At 35.9% G+C, this 22,279-nt stretch overlaps 1 protein-coding gene across 1 annotated transcript; it reads right to left on the bottom strand.

Moving 5' to 3' along the window:
* Positions 1-2,177: 2,177 nt before the first annotated feature.
* On the bottom strand, positions 2,178-22,242 carry LOC124159172 (acylamino-acid-releasing enzyme-like). The gene is made up of 13 exons (XM_046534792.1): positions 22,121-22,242; positions 21,816-22,036; positions 21,493-21,671; positions 20,398-20,543; positions 19,526-19,850; positions 19,015-19,178; positions 15,647-15,815; positions 12,878-13,147; positions 12,160-12,291; positions 7,867-8,087; positions 7,706-7,785; positions 6,917-7,141; positions 2,178-3,854 (listed from the first exon to the last, which is right to left on the bottom strand). Exons 1-13 carry the CDS (start codon positions 22,130-22,132, stop codon positions 3,740-3,742), a joined length of 2,259 nt encoding a protein of 752 aa, XP_046390748.1. The 5' UTR covers positions 22,133-22,242; the 3' UTR covers positions 2,178-3,739.
* Between the last annotated feature and the right edge of the window lie 37 nt (positions 22,243-22,279).

Raw genomic sequence — 22,279 nt, 5'->3', positions numbered from 1 at the left:
TAATTTAACAATTTAAATAATATTATTTCATACATCCCTAATAATAAAATGGTATTACAGTTATGACCTACTGATGAGGGCTACGTTAACTTCATAACTATAAAACTGACCTTTGTACAGTGGAGCCAAATGAGAGATCACACATGAAGATGGATAAAAAATATTTCCGTGATGAATAACCAATGTGTCTAATGTTTTTCATTTAATCTATCTTCCCTCACAAACAATGCCAAAATCTTCATTTTATGAGTGATTTTTGTCATAAGTCAACAAAAACAACCTCAATTACCACTGCAAGAGAAACAGTAAAGTAATGAAGCAGATTCTGATATGCAGTACATATTGATTATATTGAGTTTAAAAAAATTTAATGCAAACCCATTCAAAATTAGGTAAAGTAGGCTGCATTGTTGAAAAAATTCAGAGGCATCAATTATAATTTTATTTTAGTAAAAGCAATCTATTATTCACATAAAAATTTTTGAATATGAACTATAAATAGTAAAAATTTAATAAATTTTACTTGCAAATGATTTAGGAAAAACATTTTTTTCCGAATATGCCAAGCCACAGTAGGTAAGTGCGGGGGACAGGATAGTAGGTTAAGCCCCCTAGAATTTTTGAGATACATAAATGGTCTCATGCATAATCCTCCCAAATGAAACCACTCATTAGCGTAACTGCCCTCCATTTGAACACTTATCAAAAGCTATTCTGGCAACTGCCTTAATACTTTTGGCGATAAAAAACCAATGCACATTAAATTTCTTTTACTTATAAGTATTTGAACAAAATAAAAGCCCCTCATTATTAAATGATCATTGCATGTGAATGAAGTTCGAGGGATATATTTTAAGATAAACATACAGTGGTGCTAATATCAACTCCAACCCTAAGAAAATATGTTCAGACTCTTTTTCTGAGCAAACAGTAAATAATATAAAACCATCTTTGATACCACTAAATGTTAAATAGCTGAGATGCTTAAAAGGCCCAAAAATATAACAACTCTAATTGCACCCTTTGACCAACATTCAGAATAAGCATTTCCATAAAATCTTCCCATGTACCATGTGTATGCTAGATAAACCACACCCAAAGCTATCGACACATTAATGGAAGAAAGCTAACCATCTCTTAAATAGAATCAAGGCTGCAGATTGATGAAAAGAAATGAAGATTGAAATTACAAAAAATGTGGTGAAATGCTCCTTAAAAACCAGATCAGGCTTCCAATAAACAAAAAGCAGTCAAAATATATCAAGCATTAAGAAAACGCTATTTACCTCAAGTATGTGTGTAAAGATCACCATGCCATTTAGTTTTTCTTAAATTCATAGATATTTCAGTAGAATTGAATTTGTATTCTGGTCTTTTCCATACACGAATGATGTTGATCAAAGGAAGATTATACGAACATAGAAACCATCATTCTTTTAAAAAATCAAATTTGTCACTTTCTCTAGGGAGGCATGTAAATGAAATATTCATCTTAGTTGAATATGTTGCCACTGGCAAACTTAAATATGAGATATAATTATCCAACAATTTCTTCCAACAATGTGGCACACACAAAACCTCCAGTTTCTTATACTTAGAGGACTGTTAACTACAGGAAATAATACAACCTTTTTAACTAGAGTATTTCAAGATTATGATATTGATGAATGCTCCCACCTTCACTAAGCTACGATTATGGACTAGGCAAAATCCAGGCATTAGATCAGCCAACCATAAATTTGACACAAGCACCACATGCACCATTTTGATTTCAAAAATTTAAATTAAAGGTTTAAGTAATGAAAATAAATTACAATTAACACCCTAATGAAATGAATAAACTTAAATTTCAATGAGGACAATTATCGTCACCAAATTTCCAATGACACATACGGCTGACAACCCACAGGAAATTTGTTTCCTCGACTTAGGTACAAAACTTATGAAGACTGGAAAAAATCCCCACTGCAAAATAGGTTGGGCTCCCTACATAGAGGAAAAAATCCCAGTTTGACGACATTAAGTAGCCTATGTCATTGGAAGACAAAAGAAAGCATTTTTACTTTTTAAATTTCTTTAACAGAATCAAACCATAACCTAGGTATATTATTGAATTGCACTCATTTAATTTACGTCCAGATGATTGAAAACCATGGGAATTCCAATAAAACTACATATTAAAATTGAAATCGATTTTTATGTATCAAACTTTATAAAAGTCAAAAAGTTGAATACACATGTGCAAACGATACTTGATTAAAATACCTGTTGAGACTTCATAAGATGGCACAGTACCTGAACTGTAGTATTCAACCACAGAGACCCTTTAATGAGGATACAATCCAAGACAATGGCAATGATTACACAAACATGGAAATTCCAAAACAGTACAATGCATAAAATATTTTCCAGGAATTGTTAAAATATACATGGAAAAAAAGGGTAAATATATATATACATAATATAATAATCAATAAAAATACTATTAACGAGAACAATCCCAAGACTTACAGGTACATATCCATTTGAATCTCATTTTTCCATTCCAGATAATTAACTCTTGGATTATGAGGATGACCTGCCATAATTAAGAAGCAGGACAACTGATAACAAACAGATTATCACACACTAGGTTTATATCTACAGCATAGCATAAGTCTATTTGGAAAAACTTGGAGTGTAAAACCATCAGTAGTTACTTTTCCATCATAGACTGGGATATAAGAGCTCAATTCTTGGATAAAAGTACTTTACTGATCAAAGATAGCATATTTTCTGGCACATTAGATCAGCACTGGATCCAGGATAGGGATGACGGGGGGCTAGGTTAGGGGCAACCTCCCAGCAGTAGTGGGGGTCTGAACAATTGCCATTGCCATTTTTGGAATAAATTGGATACCCAAGGGGAGAGCTATAGCTCCCCTTAGCCCCTATCCGGATCCACCACAGATGAGATGTGATTTTTTCCCCCAAAGAATTCCATGAGAAGCCATCAATCCATGAATTACCTAATGCAAACAATATTGTCCAAGCCGAACAGCAGAAGACATCCAATGCTGTCAGGTAACCACTGATATACATTCAATCAAACGTTTGATTCACAAACAGAATTATATTTTCAGCCATTTCTATCAGCAGAAACAAACAACAATGTATTGGAGATGTATTCATTCAAAATTAGTTGAAATTTGACTCGTGTAAGACTTCAAATGTTGCCATCACTAAAATAATTAGCAAAAAACTTGGATGAGACCACTTCACTAAATTTGCCTGCAGTTGTATTGCAAGATCAGTTCTTTGTCAGATTTAAAAAAAATGAACGACGCATAATAAAAAATTGGACCTTTTTTTTCAGAGAATCCAATAAAAATGTAGACACTTTGTGAGCTTTGTATGAGTTAGAAAATATGGGAAAAGCATTAAGTCATATGGCATGTTAGGACTACTAAATTGCCCTCTATTAACTAATAATTAACATATCTTGAAAATTTTAAACCTTAAATTATTTTATTTTGACTGAATTCAATGAATTATGAATCGTAGTAATTTAAATCATATAAGTTTTCCAAAATACTGCCAGGACACGATCTAAATATTGCACAGCCACAATCAATAGAAAAATGCACAAATTCAAAGGATCCTTTTACAGCCTGCAAAAATAAAATACTTACAATTCACTAAAATTCTGTTAATATTATTTTCATATTACCCGAAAATCCAAGGTATGACACATGGTTTATCACATAGTTTGGTCACCAATCATATGGTTAATGAACCAAAGTGCTGAATTAATTATGTTATCCATCTCATTGGGAACTTTACTCAGTGAGTGACAATCATCATACACGAGCAACCTGTAAAGACATAATCAACACAACAATTTTTTTAATGCAATTTATAACATTAGCACTTTAAAAAAAAAGCATACGTTTTTTCAACTCAAGCATAAATCAGTCTGACCTAAAATGTAACAGCCTCGAGCACTATTGAGCACGGCTGCCAAAATATCCCAAAAACTTAAAGCCTACTGCCTGATGGGCACATTTATTAATTTAATTTTTAGTACATGTAGGCTAATGCTATTAGCACTCTGCATTTACTGGGTAGCAAAATTTGTAGCCTTTGGAACTTATGCCATAACTGTAATGATGCGAAGGCAATTAAGTATTTAATTTAGACATCCCATACACAGAGGAATCGATGGAAGAAATATCTATACTACGTGATGGGATAACTAAACAACTACAATCGATTAAGAATAGTAAATCTCCGGGTCTGGAGGGAATACCCGTGCGTGTCCTCAAGGAGTTAGCTCCACAGATCGCAACTTACTTATAGATAATATTCAAGAAGTCACTATCCGAAGGAAAGTTACAGCTAGACTGGAAAATTGCAAGCGTTACACACATTCAAAAAGGGAAACAGACAGGACCAAGGCAACTACCGTCCGATTTCATTAACATCGATTATGGGCAAGATACTTGAGCATATCATTGTTAGCAATATCATGGCTTTCTAGGACAGACGCAAGTTTCTCCATGACGGATTCCGAAAGGGTAGATCATGCGAAACACAGCTCGCGCTCTTTCTTCATGACGTTCTAAAATCTGGTGAATCGAAAAGACAAGTTGTTGCACTATTTCCAGATTTTAAGAAAGCTTTCGACACGGTGCCTCACAACAAACTTTTATAGAAATCACGGTCATGCGGAATAAACGAAACAGTTCCAAACTGGTTACGCGACTTTCTCAGTGATCGTAAACAAAAAGTAGTTCTTGATGGAATTAGCTCTGATGTTGTAAAAGTCACATCAGGTGTTCCACAAGGAAGCATAATTGGCCCACTACTGTCCATTATATACATTAATGATCTCTGCTCCCGCATTAGCAGTAAAATACGTTTATTTGCTGACGACGCTGTCATCTATCGCAAAATAAGTGAACACTCCGACTATGAAATTCTATCATCGGATTTAAAAAAAACGTTAATTTGTGGAACTAAGAGTGAAGACTCGAACTTAATCTGAGCAAATGCATGACGGTAAATTTCTTGCGGATTTAGTCCAACTATAACCATGTTTATACAGTGGATGGTACTAATATAAAGGCAACAAACAAAGTGAAGTACCGGGGAGTTATGATAACCTCGAACCTCACGTGGGGACGACATATAAAGAATATTTGCAGCATATGCCTGAAGAAATTAGGATTCGTCAAGCGTAATGTAGGAAGATTTTCGGATGAGAAAGTATAAGAAAGGTGCTATTTAGCACTTGTCCGACCCCACTTTGAATATGCAGCGAGCGTATGGAATCCGGTGCAGAAAGACTTAATCCGCAAACTGAATAAAATAGAAAGGAAGGCTGTGCATTTCGTCAAAAACTGCTATGGACGTGCAGACAGGGTTTACCAGATGTTATGTGAGGCAGCGTGCTAGGCTTAGATTGCTAGAACATTTGAGAATGGATATCTTTAAGAGCAATACAGATCATAATATTAGAGCCTCACTATTTCCAGGTCCAATAGAAGTGATAAATTAAGGGAGATGTTTTGCCGAACGGATAGATATGGGAATTCGTCTTTCCCCTGAAACATAAAGGACTTAAATAAATGCCAGTCCCAACTTCGTTAGAGCACTTCTTTTTTTTTTTTAGCTGTAAACGACTGGTGTTCTAACACCCCCTGCAACACACCTTTTAGGCGGCTTGCGGGGTTTTATGTAAATGTAGATGAAGTGTTAATGAATGACCCAATATAATCCTGGGAAAAAGTGTGAATTAGGTTTTTTTTTCATCTGTCAAGTTTAAAAAAAAGAAATTTGCCTTAAAAAAAGGGAAAAATGTATTAATGCCATATATAATGTATACTTAATTGATACTTAGTAAGAGAGTAACAGAAAAAAATAGGAATCTCGAAAATATATGAAAAATACCTACAACCTGACATCAGTTTATTAATAAGAAAAATGGGCAAAACAAAACAAACATCCTGGGTGAAGCCTTAGGACTCTCAATTTAAATCCTCTAAGTGAGAGGTGGCCTAAGGAAATGGCTCCCTTATCCAAAATGTGCAAAATCCAAACTTCTGCCACTAAGTATGGGATGAGGTCTACCCTCACCTATCTTCATTCACCTCTGGCATGGATCACTGAGTACATGAGTGATAGCTTTAATGGTATGGCTTTTAGTCCAAGTATGACAATCATTCACTCAGGGTTTCGACCCTTAGGTTAGTTTAAATTAATGAAGATATGGCTCATCCCAGACCAAGCTAAAGGCATGTAAACCTTCACAGTTCCACACGCCCAGGGTTGAGGAGGCCAGTTGCTTTCCTGGGGCCATCTCGTCCTTGGAGGATTTTTGTTAATGGGAGTCCGCAGGCATCACCATAGATTTGAACCAAGGACACTTAACTTACTTAACCCTTACTTGATTGTGATTGTGAAAAAGGAAGGTGGGGGTTTTTCAGCTAATTGATCCATTATGTGGTGGTTTGTTTCACTTAATGGAGGCTAATTTTGTCATAATTTGTCAAAATTTTGTCATAATACATACTTCTAGCATACTGGATTGTGATATTAGGTAAGAAAAATAATTAGATAATTTATCTGGAGAATAACCTTGGTCAAAATGCATTTAGGATGGATATCTTTAATAGTACACATGAATGTGCAGAATTTTCAGCTCATACTGCACCTGAAAATATGAATACTTGCAAAATACACTAAGATTTACATAACAGTAGGATACTTGTTTGACATGGTGATCAAAGAGGTACTCTTTTTTTAAGACTTGGATGAAGAGTTTCAATTGGACAAGGGTGAAGAAAAAGTATCAAAATAGGAAGGGCAATTTCATTTAAAAATCAGGGAATTTTTTCATCTAAGATAATATAGCATATATTAAAAACATACACACCTTGTTTTGACATTATTTGCTTTGAGGCATCTGTAATAAAGAAGTCCTTGAGATGGGGGGACTCTCAGGTCTTGGCGACCGATCATTACCAAAGTTGGGGCTCGCACTGATGCAGCATGAACGATTGGTGAAACTTGTCTCATCTTAGCAAGATCATTGGTATCACAATACGTTGACGAAACACCATCACCCTTCCATTCTCCCACACCACTTTCAACAGTACACCTTTGGTTGAAATGGAAAGTCAAAACATATGTATAAGGTTGATTTAAAAAAAAACACATGATTTCATCATATTCAGGTAGAAGCAGCATTTAAATGTGACACAAAGGAGAATATCTAAATTTGTAATATACATGAACATGGAATGAACGTTTATTGGATTTTAATAACTTATCGAAAGCAAAACAAGAGTTAAGTATTCTTAAGGATGAAACCTTAACAAGCGCAACCTATTCAAAGGGTTTTTCAATTTCACTCCCTTGTTAGCACCTGGGAAGCATAATAGGCACAAGCCCTGCCAGAACTATAAGTATGTACTACATCAAGTTTACTTCAGCTATTTCTTAAGATTATTTTAATATTTATTATATATATTATTACTTAATATTACTAAAGGAAAAAATCAAAGTGAAAATGATACCTTATTATCAAAAAGTAAGATCTTGAACATATATCACATCAAATAGGAAGGGATGACAAAGAGAATTATCACATGAAGTGTAGTTTGTTTGAGATACCAAAAACAAAAAGCATTGGAGGATTACTTAGCATAAAAAAGCAACGTACCAGTCAGGAATATCTGATATGACACACATGGATGCAATATCAATGACTGGATTTCGAGTTACAACTGCTTTATAGTCAGCCTGAAAGATAATGCACAGAGTTTCATAAGTAACTTCAATGCATGAAAAAATATGCAAAGACACAGTTAAAACATAACTTACATTGAAAAGGCCACTAAGCATCGTTACCAAATATCCACCATGAGACCCACCAAATAAAAATACATTAGAAGACGATAAGAATGGTAATGATGATAGTGCATGACTAGTTGCTTTGCGTACATCATCCACGTCCTGAAGGCCAATTTTTCCAGGGAGACTTTTTACAACGGATTCCCACTCCCCTGTAGATCCACGGTAATTTACCATCAACATTCCAAAACCTGCAAAAAAAAAGGTGAAAAATTAATGAAAAAATTGCCTCATTTAATAGAAATGATTTAATTGGTGCCCAAATAAATCAACGTAATACCAAATTTGAACATTATCTTTGTTCAAAACTATTCATCTATAAACACATGCACATCACACCCATCATTTGCATCCAAGTGAGGCATAATCCAAGAGCAGGGGTCTTCAACCTTTTTTACTGCAAGGGAAAAAATTGATTTCACATCGTTCGGAGGGCCACAATGCTCAATATCACTTTAATACCACATCAATAAAATGAAAAAACATAATTTCAAAGAGCAATTATCTTTATATGTTAAGAAGTTCAATCATTCAATGCAATGTTTAATATTGTATATTTTTGATGAGTGTGTCATTATATATTTTATATTATGTGACACAATACAATATTTTCTTTAGCCTATAGGGGCAGCAAGAAATTAGCCTGCGGGCTGCATGCAGGCCGTGGGTTGAAGGCCCACGTCCTCGAGTCAATGAGGATGGTAAGTCACATGAAAGTAGCCCAGGTAGCTCTGACCTGGCACAGCAAACCTGTTTGAAAAGCATTTTCTGAGGTGTGATTAGGTTAGCAATGGTCACTGGTAGAAGCAGACAGTTTTGGATAACATACCGTACTTCTCAGAATAAAGTCCCCTTCTGAACACATTCTTACATGTTTCACATTCTTTCTTTCACAACTCTTTTCATGTTTCACAGTCATTATTGAGAATGCTAAATCAATAGACACATACTTGTAAGTTTTGTTGGTCTTTGCTTCCATTAGATGCATATGGATATGCATGACATATATCTGCATTTTCAATTCTTTGTTGCCTAAATTACCGATGCATGTTATATTAGTAGCTTGCTTTTGTTTTACTTAAATGACATCACCATAATATCTGCATTATATTTTTTGTGAAATACAATCAAGGTAATCTTTTCTTAAATTACCAATTTTAATTCAAATTGTTTTTATTGCAGTGCTATGAATACTCTCATTAATTGTCTGTGTATAATTTCAATGACAATACCTATTTTGGCGACAAAGCTTGACAGCACGTTTTTCATTTTTGCCATTGCTAAAATTCATGGCAAGGTTTATTTATTTTTTAGAAGGAGACTATGAGTTTCCTTTTCCCATGTGTTTGTTTTGCTTGTTGATTGATTTATATTTTGTATTTTTTTGGTGAGATATAAATTTTGATGTGCATGAGTGACTGTTCTGTTTTGAAGTGATTTGAAAAGCGCACCCGGGATGCGCGACGAAATTAAGTAAGAACAAATGAGGTGAAGTATTCCAAAAAGGTGGCGATGAGGTAGTAAACCACGTGTGGTTTCCCCTTCCCCCCCTTTTCCTGAGAACCACAATCAGAAGCAGACAGAGAAGTCAGAAGCAGTAGAAGCAGGCGAGAGTCAAGGCCAAGCATAGACGCCACAGAGAGTTGCAAACGTGGAGTCCAAGCCGGAGCGAGAGCCAACGACGAGCCATCATAGTTTATTCACCAGCACATGGCCAGGTCATTCTGATTCTCACGAGAGCCTGATATCTGGGTACACTCGTGAATTGCTGATTGAGGGCAGGTCAAGCTACCCACTGCCGGACAGCCCATGCCGGAATCTGAAAGGTGTCAGCAAGTCTGCTGCCGCACCTTCGACGAGGCCCACAAGCAACCACCACACCCTTGCCTGCATCATCGACTCCTAAAGTAAGAGCAGAGGAGACATTCCCATTGAACGACCCCCCGAGTCCCCCCCCTTTTCCATTTTCCATCAGCGCACACGTGCTTAATTTTCACGAAGAGAGAGACTTAACTTTTGTAGCGCCACGTTATTTTAGTCTGAAAGAGTCTTTACAGTGTTGGCGATACCTGAATAATTTGCACAGAAGAGACTAAAAGCTAAAAGTTATCTGTTTTTATATTTGCTGAACATTGAGTTTTCATTTTCTTTGACAAGTTTTTTTTTCTTCGCGGTCACATATTGATGGTTATTTTCTTCATGGTCACACATTAATGTGGATTTCTTTGTCAATAGATTTAAGTCCCTTTATTAGCCAATACATGAATAAACCTTGCTTGTTAAATTATAAATGTGTTTTGGGATTTGAATTTGAGAACGGAGGTTTCCTTGTTTCCCATCTATCGCTTCGTTAGTCATATGTACCCCCTTATTTTGACATTGCCCCACCCTGAGGTATCATGCTCGAGAAGCCGACTGTCAAAGTATGTATCACACTCAAAATGTATCTTTTTTTTAAACAACAGCAATTTTAATCACATCATTATGCACGCTTAGCAGACTTTTTAGCTTAGATAATGAAGATATTATATTGGATAATAGAAAAAGTCTACCGAGGCAGGATCGTTCCACCACCTTGCGTTTTCCTCTGCAGAAACAAATGCGATACGTTATTTCACGTGACGTCTGCGAAACCTACGGGAATAATAAATATACACCCAATGGAAGCATTTGAGGCATTAAATAACAGCGATACAGTATTATCAGAATTTTTTTGAATTTATCGGGCGATTGACTTCCAGGTATAGGGTCTGTGCTAAAGCCTTCAAGGTCATCGGTATTCACTTATCACGGGGAAGAAATGAAGTGGTGGCCAGGTTGCGTATGAATAGCATCAATACATAAAAGAGTTCGCTATAGAGTCTCAAACACAATGGCTTGATTCCCTCCCAGCAGTTGTAGGCCCTCTGCGTCTCAGGAACACAGTTCAGCAGTAGAAGGTGATTTCGATAGAGCCATACAGAGTAAAAACCAAGAGAAAAATGGCAAAAAATAGGAATGCGGGTAGAAAAATCAAGAGGTTATCAAGAAAAACCATAAACCCAGGAGAGAAATTGAAAGACATCAATTGCATTGAAAATGGAGAGCGTCAAAGTGATATTGCGTGGAAGTTTAAACACACGATGCCTTATTCTGAATAAAGACGAAGCTAAAACATCAGTTACCTCAGCCGCACTAACTTCAACCAAGCGGTCAACAGATGCGGAAAGTTCAAAGTGAATCTGTACGAAAAGACGAGGGTGGTATTCGCTCCGAGACATTTAGTGAAAGCTCCGGTTGGTTCCAGAATTTTAAACGGCAAGCAGGTATTTTCGGTGGGGCGATATCAGGTGAATCTGCAAGTGTTGATAGCGCAGTCACCGCAACATTTTCTGATGAACTCCAAGCTATGATTGAAAGTGGCTCCTTTCCCCCTCAACTAGTCTTTAGTGCTGACGAGACAATATTGTTTCAGAAAAGAATGCAATCTCGTTCATTCATTTTCAGAGAAGGAAAACCTGGGTCAGGTTTCAAGGCATTTAAAGACAGTTTCACGTGGCTGCTAATGCCTCAGATGACTTCAAATTAAAATGATGTGTCATTCATGAACTCCGCCAGCTATGAAATGGCATTCAAAGTAGCATTTGCCTGACATTTCGATGAGCGATAAAAGGGCCTCGGTGACACAGTTTTGTTTTTAGACTGGTTTGAAAAAATCGTCAACTACAGGCAATGCATTACGAACCCCTGATATAGCAGATGTTAGCCGACCTGCACGACAGGAGAGAATTTCAAAAGCACGTATGAATTTTTTTTTAACGTGAATAAAAGTATTTAAATGCGTGCCTACTAACTTTAAAGATTTTAAACAATAAACATTTATATAAATAAGGTTTTCAAAGGCTATTGATGGGAATATATATGGTTTAGAGGAAATTCGATACCCAACACCTATGCTGCCAGGAACACATCCCTATCTTCCCAATGTTAAAATGCTCTCGTGTACCATAAATTTGTATAGCACAAAGACCCCAAGGAACGCATCCCTTGCGCTATTCGAGGCATGGGTGTATTCATTAAAATATTTTTGTAGAAAATGACAATCACTGAAGAAATCAAAATAAAATTCTCGTAATTGTCTTTTTCACTTTTCTCTAGCACAAACTTTATTGCCAGGGCCAAGGAAGGAGGCATTCTGACAGAACAAATTGTGCACTTTTACGACAATCATGATATGAATTGACTATAGTTTATTCAAGGAAAAGTCAAATGGTGCCAAATTACCAAGAAGTCCAAAAAATGTTGTTGTTGCAGCATACTCGCAAGCAAAACTGGAATGAGGTCCTCCGTGGGGCATAACAATTAATGGTATCTGCTTCAACTCAGTAGGGCCATAGTAAATAGCAGAGAAAGGTTCTAGAAAAAATAAATCCAACAAATGATAACTTTTTAAGATTAGAAACTACAGATAACAAAATAGCTAACATCCATCATGGTATTATTTTATGAAAAAATATAGCGTAGAGAAATATAGCAAAAGACGGGAATGCATTGTCAGTAGTTAGCATTAAAGTAATTATTTTTAGATAACAAAATATTCTTTAACACAAATACAAATACGTATATTTTAAGAAATTGGGGCTATAAATTTACTTCACATATGAGAAAATAAAACATAAGACTATGGGTTTCAAAAGAGATATGATCATTAAAAGTATCTGTGAATGAAAGCCACAGTCAAAAGTTTAAAAGGAACTAATAGCATATGTGACACAATTAACAATACAAACAACAATTGTGATGAATTACATGGAATGAGAGGAGAAACTCTCTTATAAGTAAAGGTGAAGTAAATGTGACTGATATGGCCAAAAATATATTGAGAATGTCAAAATCATAGCGGTCAAAGGTATGATAATAAATGATAGAAAAAGCAATCAATACTTATATTACTGCAACAATCCTTATCAAGACATTCAGAGAAGCTTACAAACAAACTTGCCTCCAGTGTCATTTCCTTGAAGGTGGAAAATATGAGTTCTAAGTTTTAGAATATCCTCTGGAACACATGGATATGAAATGAGAACTGCTTCACCACTAACTTTCTCATTACATTTTAACTTTGCCACCAATAAAGAATGAGGCCGGTTCAAAGAAGTATGCCTGCAAACAATCAAGTCTTCATCTACATCCAGTACCACAAGTGAACTCTCTTCAAAATCAATTGGTTTTCCATTAAGAAACAGCTCAATTCTCTGCAAACTTTTCTCTCCTGAAAGTACGCAAGAAAAAATTAAAAAAAACATTATTACATGAGGATGCCTAACTTTTACAACAAGTAAATTTTTTGATAATGCTTGAAATTAAAAATTCTTCGACGATTTACTAATATTTCATAAAAATCATACGATACAATGACAAATATAATTACATTGAAATTTAAAAATACACTACCAGCTAGTGCCATCGTACGACAAGGTATTAATGGGTATATGCTCAAAAAGCAGTAAATTATTAAAAGATAAATAAATGCTTGATTGTACATCTACAAACTACCCCACAACCCACCTCCCTAGTCATACATTGGGGTGTGTTGGAATAATAGTCATCAACCTTAAAAAGAAATCCAGGTGTCCATTGGGTTTTGTTCATAACCCAATTTTCAACAGTCACAGTCCACTATTACCTCTGTGAAAATCTAAGTACCTAAATGTTTGGCAAAAAATCTATACTACATGTTTGTTTCTGCTGGACCTGGAAATACAGCCAGTTTCTAAATTTCATCTTCTACATCACATGGAAAAATTTATTTTCTCAACTGGTCAACCAATCTAACCAAGCGCATAGCCTTGATTACTCTATGCAAACCACAAAAAAAAAAACAAAATTAACCTCTCTTGAGGAGGGTGGAGTATGACAATATACAAGAGGGTTCAAATTAAGAAATCTTAATCCGCTTCCCCTAGGATGTTGGAAGATGAGCTAGAAGGCCTGGCAGCCATGCCTATGCAACCTATGACTGGAAGGATCAATTTAGGAAGAGAAGATTGTTATGGCAAATAAGTAGTGAATCCCAAGAAGACCAAATATTCATTGGTATGCAATATGAAATTCAGCGAATAGAACTTGTGGAATACTCAACAAGAGCACATTAAATGTGGATAATGATCAGAAAAATGGCAACCCTTAGGGTCTTAGGGAGATCTACCTACCGAAAGTGCATTGAGAATGTAAAGCTATTTCCTTCTGAATATAAAGACCAAAATTATCATTTCATTCATTGATTGCTGCCCTGAACATCAAGCAGAAGGAAAATCTTTTTCGGCAAATTCTTGCCACCTAAGGCCATACCGATAATCCATGCAATGTAGGTGAGTATCACTAAGGAATCATTCTTCCTTTTTAATAGGTGGTAAGGCAACAAGTGATGCTGAGAACTGTGCACCACTGCTTCCACTAAGCCAAGATTTGTCGCTTATGGTGAAGGGAGTCACTTCACAAAACTTCTATTCATATTCCCAAGATGATTGGAATTTTTGAATTGGACAGTAAGAGGGAGGGAAATTACATCATTAGATGACTGTTAACCAAGTTACGAAACCCGGGTCGTGCCCATAATTAAATTATTTCCAATACGGAGAGGTTTCACAAAGAGGTAAAGCCTAAAGTTATCAGTTATAAGATGGAATCGTATTCAGCCACAATTTGAGTCATCCACAGACTTCACTGAAAATATAAGTCAAGGAATGATTTGACACTAATTTGAGCTGCTCCAGTGGTAGAAGAGGTTTTTCTAATACGGTAGCAGCCAGGAAATGGATGAAAATTTTGACACAGGAGAGCGTGTGTGTGATGAGGTGCATCCAACAGTGACACTAGTAGAGAGTATGAAAAGGCTTGAAACTTTTTGATGATACTTTTTCAACGGTATTTATAAAAGTAGGAGATGAACGGTTCAGCATGATCAACCATTTAGCAAATGGGCTATGCAGCCTCATGCACTCTGGAATGCCAATCAAATAATGACTGCTGGTTTGCTGAAATTGGAATAAGATGAAAATAACAAGTTTAAGTCCAACTGTAATTTTGCACTGTTATTTTAAGACCTGATCACACAGTGATTGCTAGTGTAATTCAAAATTATTAAAAAGTGGTAATGAATTCTCAACATAGTTGTCCTTTGCATTGTGTTCTTGTGAAGTGAAACATTCTCATACCAGGAACACGCGGCAACCATCCTTTGAGGGAAGATGGTACGAATTTTGTTATAAAAAAGTTTGTTTTTTAATAACAAATTTTATTATAAAATACATAATGATTGCCCAAGGGAATTAAGAATATTTCACAGTAGCAGATTTTTTATCGTCTGCTCTTGTTACATATGTGTAAAAATAAATACAGAGGAACATAAGAACCATCAAGGGACCAAGGACTTGCCTCATTATACGTAGGAGGAATTTCGTAATAAGCATGATTGATACAAATTATTTTTTGCTGAATGAGATTATGCGAGTTGGAGGATGAGACGGGTAGTATCCAGATCATTTGGTTTTTGTGTAAGCACCCCTCATATAAGTGGAAAATAAATGAGCTAATTATAGCTTGATTGTATGTCAAGAAAATTGAACGATATAAGGCATCATCACTGGGTATTGAACTCAACATTGGTTTCTCATTAACTAACTTGATTTCTCTAAATATATAAAACACAGCAAAGAAAATAGATGGCACTATCAATACAAAAAAGTAGCACATTTTTTAAACCACCTACCAAGATTGACTAAATATGGATGCATCGATGTCTCTTGCTGACTGTTGAGCACAAGATATTGCCCATCAGCAGAGAATGGACGTTTAGGCAGAGAGAGACAAAATATCCCCCTGAATTCTTCAATTTTATCATCTCCACTCTTAGAGCCAAAATCAACCACAACTTCTGCCTGGAAATTTAACCTCAATTTTAGTTCCATGTAGACACACAGAATTATTGAAAATGGGACAAAAATTACCTGCATTACAACTACCAAATAGTGATTAAAAATCCATAATAAATATAAGGCATATTATTTACAAATTCATAAAGATCCTGGTAGGCAAATTGGAAACTGAAAAGGAATACCCAAGTAACATTGACCGTTGGGCCTCGGTTGGGGAACCGTAGTCACGGTTGGCTCATTGTGGGTGGATATGCCTACCAAATCCCGCTGTTGGCCCAACGGAAATCCCCAACGATGGCCCTACGAAATAGATTATCATTGGGCCACCGTTGGGACATCATACCATTTCCTCAATTTCCGCCATGAGAGCTGCAAACAAAATTCCGACAAGATCTTCAACGTAGAGATGGGCGAAATTCCACTGTAATCGATTTATCGTATCAAATGGTTATCGGATCGGTAGCATCTATTCATTAAAAAATAGGGATGGCATAAAATCGCTTGCTTTGACAGTCAGTGCTACCGACTATGTGCAGGCAGAATAATTATTTTAAGTTAATTTTTTAAGAATATATTATAAGATAATTTTTGGAAATTATGTACAACTCTTTTTTAATTAATGTTCTGCTAATTTTCTGGTGTTTTCAGCATGGTATTTGACATAAATGGTTCCAAGAAGCGGAGGCTTCTTTAATGCGACTTGTTAGTATATATATCCCGGAGGGCACATGAAAAATTGTAGACTTATAAGATCTGTCTGTTTCGAGTCTAACTTAACTGATGGAAGTTCGATATGGGCCGTGAATAAGCACGATGTATACCTCGATTGCATACGTTGCAGGATACGGTTCACATGTTTCCCTAGCAACCTAACAACCAAGACTTGTTTGGTTGTAAGGGCTTTGTCTTTGTGATAGCAGTTAAATAAAATAAGTCGAGTGCTTCTAACAAAAATAAGGCATTGACCTCATTTGGTACGTCTTACAAAACTGGCATTCCTAAAATCATGTTACCTTAAACAGATAGTTTCGTGGAATTTTAAACTTTTCATCATTAATTTAGATAGATCGATATGTATATTTTTTCAGATTGTGGCATATCTAGTATAAGTGGAAGTTTTAATGAAAACAGTGTTTCAATGGACAAAGTGAGTGATTTAGTCCTCTCTGAAGAGAATGAGATTGAATTTGTATGAGTAAACCTAAATAACAACTGCACAATTATTATTTTATGGAAAATACATCAACTATTATACTCAATCAGTGTTTCTGTGATTCCTATTAATAGTATCCCTAAATCTTGCACTTATTAATCCAATTAAGTAAAATGGAATAAACTTAACAATTTCGTTACCGAAGACCAGAGAATAGGAATTGTGAAGGCAATTGAATCAAATAACTCAGGGGTGTGCATCTTGCAGTGTGACATGTTTGAAATTAAGGAGGATTTCTTTGAACTACCTCTTAGAAGTGGTACCATTGGTATATTTGTGGTAAAAAAATTAGTACCTGGATGCAAATTGCAGTCCACCCACATTTTATCTAAGTGCGTTTTGTTGCCCGATAAAGAAGATGGACAGTTTTTGTGTGTGCCATATTGTAATATGGAAAGGTGCTGTTGAAATTTTCCTAATTTTGTCCTAATAAAAATTGTCCTAATTTGTGAAAATAAAAGTTGGGGACCTTCTGAACTGATATTGATTTTTGGTTTTCCCTTTTTAACCACTGTAACCTTACTTTGTCCTATAGCATTGATTGTTAATGTATTTAATTTCATTTTGATTTATAGGGAGTTAAAGGTAAAGATTCTATCTACCGGTATCGTATCAAGTGAGAAGGTAAATTAATTTCACTCTCATTCTATAAAAATGAGAAATGCCAGTAAAATATAGCTTTTGTTGGGAAACGGATGGCAGAATTTAAAAGGGCCAACAGTGTATCGTTGGAGAGGGGTTGGCCTCTGGTTGGGAATACGAAGGCCCGACTGTAATGCTCTGTTGGCCCATCGTTGGGGAATCGTTGGTTGGGATACAGTTGGCAAGGTGGCCAAATCATACCATGGGCCAACCGCTGTGTCCCACCATCTGCCAACAGAGGGCCAACCAAAAATGTTACTTGGGTAGGGCTTAGGTTTAAATGCATACTAAGTGGGTAGGTCCTTGAAATTTTTTCACTAGATTCACCAATGTACTGCAATTCATGAATAACCATTGGATTTCCAGAATTACTGAGAACATATAAACACTATTTTAGTGATTCAAAAATTCTGAATGGACAAGGAATTATGGGGAGATCACTAGTCTTCTGGAGGTGAATACAAGTATGTATTTATGCCACCAAAACTCATGAATTTCTTTTTATTACATTAATCTAAGAGCAAATTGAAAAAATATCTACAGTAGACTCTCTTTAATTCAAACAACCTTATTAAGAAGTTTTTGTTTTTACGAAGCAAATCGTTGGTCCTGATGAAAAGGCAAATCCAACCTATAGTAAATGAAACGTTATCACAAAATTACAAACCTCATTCCCAGTTCCGGTGGTTACAAAAAAAACTTCATTACGAATTTCCATGGCAAGAGTATTTATGTGGATATACACTATGCTACATTTAAGTTCTCCTAGTGCCCTGTGCCCAAGAGCATCAATTATGGTTCTTTCTTCAGTAGGCGATAATTCAGCATCATCACAACATCATTTATTAAGCTTCATTGCTGTGGAACCTTGGGGAACCTCTCATTACTACTCATTAATTGGCTGTACAGTAAGCCCTTTTCTTACGAACATTCAAAAAATTCAAGAATGCCAAAAAATTCCAAATTTGGCACCTTTGGAATTTTCCGAAGCAACACAGGGCATATCCATTTGTTCATGCAGTAAATTGAAGAGAACATCACAATAGAAGTTGACTAACTGTTTAAGCAGCCAAGTTTTCAAGAAGATTCATGAAGGATGCCTAAAATAATGTTCTTCCAGACAGTGAGCCAATGTTTCCTCTAGATAAGAAATGCTACCAACAAACTTGTTTAGGTACTTCATATTCATTAGGTGATGACTAGTTATTAACAAGATAATCATGAATGTGTTGATAAACCAAAGAAATTACTACAACATAAGGTGCTCTCTTCAAAAACGTAAAGAATTACCAATGGTAACAAAAGAAAACAACTTCCATAGTTGAATGATGGAGAGGATATAATTACCAGCAAAGGTCCATGAGGTGGAGGCGGCCAGGAACACTGCATTAAACGACTGCAACCATCATGAGTGCCACCCTGATTTCTTTCGAGCCACACCAATCGAGAAGCATCAGCATTGAACCTAGGGGACCGTGGTGATACACCTCCATCACCTCCCCACAGAACACCTATCAAATTAAAGATATTAAATAAAAAATAAGATTTCAAGTGTATAATAGAAAGAAACAATATATGATAAGAAAGGATGGCACATTTTTCTTAATTTATACATTTATGGCTTTACCGTTAACGCCGAAGTACATAGTGCATAGATCACTGGCCTGAATCAGTGAATCTCAATGCCTATAGAAGAGCCTGGAGTAAGTACTACCCTGACCTATCCAAACTAACCTACAGGTTGAATCATTAAGTCCACCTCAGAAGACCTGGCAGTAATGAAACATCTAATAAGATTTTCATTTGATTCTATCACCAGAAATTAAATACAATAAAATTTAAGATATAAATTACTAACTTATTTTTCCTGATGAGTTGGCATGGAAAATAATTCCCTCCCGGTTGGTGCAAAACATTAGACCAAGCCTGCGTGGCTCACTCTTCCATGCAACTCCCACAACTCCCCCAGATTCGTCCTCATCAACGTCCATATCTCCTGTGGCAACTCCCCTTTGAGCCTTCAGGTTTGGGACCCAGGTCACTTGTGCAGGAGAGTAACCCTCTGGTAGGCCCTCCTCCCATATCACTGGAGCATCAGTTTCAATATCATACACCACTACTACAGGCTGAGATTTCCCAGTCAGCTGCTCACCCCAATCTTCAACGAAGTCATGCTTAGTCCCCTGCAATTATCAGGGCCACAGGACACACAAGTATAAGAAAGAGTATAAATGAGTCATGAGCAAATTTCTATCCAAGTCATGCCATATCAAACTGATTTAATTTCAAGTAATGAAAGATACCCACAGAGTGCAAAGAAAGAAATTTCCAATGATGATTCCTGATATTAAAAATAAACATTGATAATAGTAAGATTACACCATCAGTGTACTTTTTACCTAGTCATTAATGTGAGGGTGTTGTATATCATCTAATTGCAGCATTTTAGGGGTGACTTTTAGAACTACTGAAAAAAAATATAAAAACAACATGTTTTTGGACCATCTCTTGCTTTATTGTTATTTGAACCTAAAGGAGTTTAATTTTATTTATGAAAGATATACCTATTCCAAACCGACAAAAACATCAACTACAGTAACCAGAAGTGATACCTATCCCCAACTTCATAATGCTACTTTTTCATACAGTGTCCTTTTAACAACAGCATCATTATCATGAGAATTGAGTCAACCACTCTACTACATACAGCCCTCAAACAATTTTCCTTACTTTGTTAACATCATCTTGGGTGTCTTCTTGTAGCTTATCTTCAACAGGCTTCACAGAATAAAAAGGGGTTGCTTTAGGGCGTTTCTTTTCAGCTACATAAAGAATTTTTCTCTCGCATGGTGACCACTTAAAACTTCCAAAATGACCTGGGTGAAAAAACAATTATGAGAAAAATAATTAGGCCTTTCTTACTTTAAATAATGATTAAGTCCTATAAAAAAATATTACTTTCCCACCATTCCATGACTGAGTATAGCCGTAAAAAAGACAGAAAATCTTGACAAATTTCAACACAAAACATAAAGAAGACCTAAGTATTTGAACTGAGGTGATACATGACGCCACTTTGATACCACTGATGAAAAACTCATTCCCCCTACTAAGACCACAAAAAAGATGCCAACTTAAATGTCAGGAAATGTGCAAATAAAGAAGGTCAACTCTTCAAAATGATATGAGTCTATAACTATAGCATCATTTCTAAACTAAGTAAATAGCATATTACACTACTAGTTAATAACTTCAGGCAAATTTTGAAATAAAAGAGGCAACACAGATGTTAAGCAGAATACCGGTTCAGGGGCTATAAGCTGGCCTGACATCAGTGCGATCAACATCAAGGCAATATCTTCAATTAACAATTTAACATATTCGCAAAAGGAAATTTTTAGATAGTATTATTAAATACAATATTGGTACTGACACATTAAAAGGCAATAAATTCGGCATTGATGGCCAGAGTTAAAAGCATAGTCAAGACCCTATACAAATTGGGATTTTAATAAATAAATTCATCAAAAGGAAACAAAATACTGGTAAACATAGCTCACGTCGCAACTAAGTACACAAACACTATATTAGTCTACCAATAAAAATGCATTAATAGCTATCCTAAATCGGTTGCCTTCACTCTTTGACCATTTCACACAATATCTGTGATCATGGGCTAAGAAAAAGGACAGTTTTTGTAAGTTCACCAAATCTATACCCCATGACTTCACCTCCCCTGGATTAATCAGATGAATCTTTCAATATGTGGCATAAGAAACTATGGAAACGTTTGAGATGGCGTGAACACAGTAAATGGAGGCTTACTATCAGCATACACGTCTCCATGAACATTCAGGGCCGAAAGGTCCAAATTTTTCCAGAGCTGCCCGTGCTTCCATATTTCTAAGAATTGTTTCTTAGTATTACCGGACTTGTCCGATTCAGTCACTGCATCTCGTATAACAGCTTGAAGTTTTTCAGTGTGGGATAGTGCAGAACACAATCTATAACACAGATGAAATGAAACTTATTTATAAGCAAAACAATGGCCTAAAACATTCCTTCGATAAAATTCTCGACTTTCATCATGTATGCGCAATATTTTCAAAACTACGGTAATTTACAACAAAATTTGAACCTATTCTTACTCATGACTAATGTCAACGGGAGGAAGATTCCTGATGAGGGTGAGTGTTTCCTTAGAAAGAAGATGAGTGCGTTTGAAGTGAGTTAGCTTCTCCCGTTCTAAATTCCTCTGTGTCCACTCAGAAATAACGACGAGAAGAGAATCATCATTCCTGCATATCTTTGCACTAGATGCCGACGGAAACTGGGCTGCTTTTCGGAAGGTGCTCACAACTTTTTCAATCTGCAATGAAAGGCATGTACGACTGATTTCGGAGACAATTATAACACGATATGAAAATTTATAGATTGATCCTTAATTTCATACCTTATTACTCATTTCGAAATAATGAAATGCACTGATATTCAGTACTTCACTGCTCCTTATCTATGGATCAATTTCAAAATGCAACACTCATCGTGATTTCGAGCATTTCGAGGTAAAAACAGGAAACAAGGCGCGATTGATCAACTACCAATCAGAGGC

Source organism: Ischnura elegans, chromosome 5 (genome assembly GCF_921293095.1).
Source record: "Ischnura elegans chromosome 5, ioIscEleg1.1, whole genome shotgun sequence".
NCBI lineage: Eukaryota > Metazoa > Arthropoda > Insecta > Odonata > Coenagrionidae > Ischnura > Ischnura elegans.
Note: the sequence above shows the minus strand (reverse complement) of the source record. Positions and strands in the feature narration are given on the sequence as shown.

Bases quoted from the DNA above. Each gene is read 5' to 3' on its own strand.
- LOC124159172 (XM_046534792.1), bottom strand. The intron at 12,292-12,877 runs GCAAGTTTGTTT...TATTTTTTCTAG, and splicing joins TCAAGGAAATGACACTGGAG to AACCTTTCTCTGCTATTTAC. The intron at 8,088-12,159 runs GTAATTTGGCAC...TTTTTTTTGCAG, and splicing joins AACATTTTTTGGACTTCTTG to GTTTTGGAATGTTGATGGTA.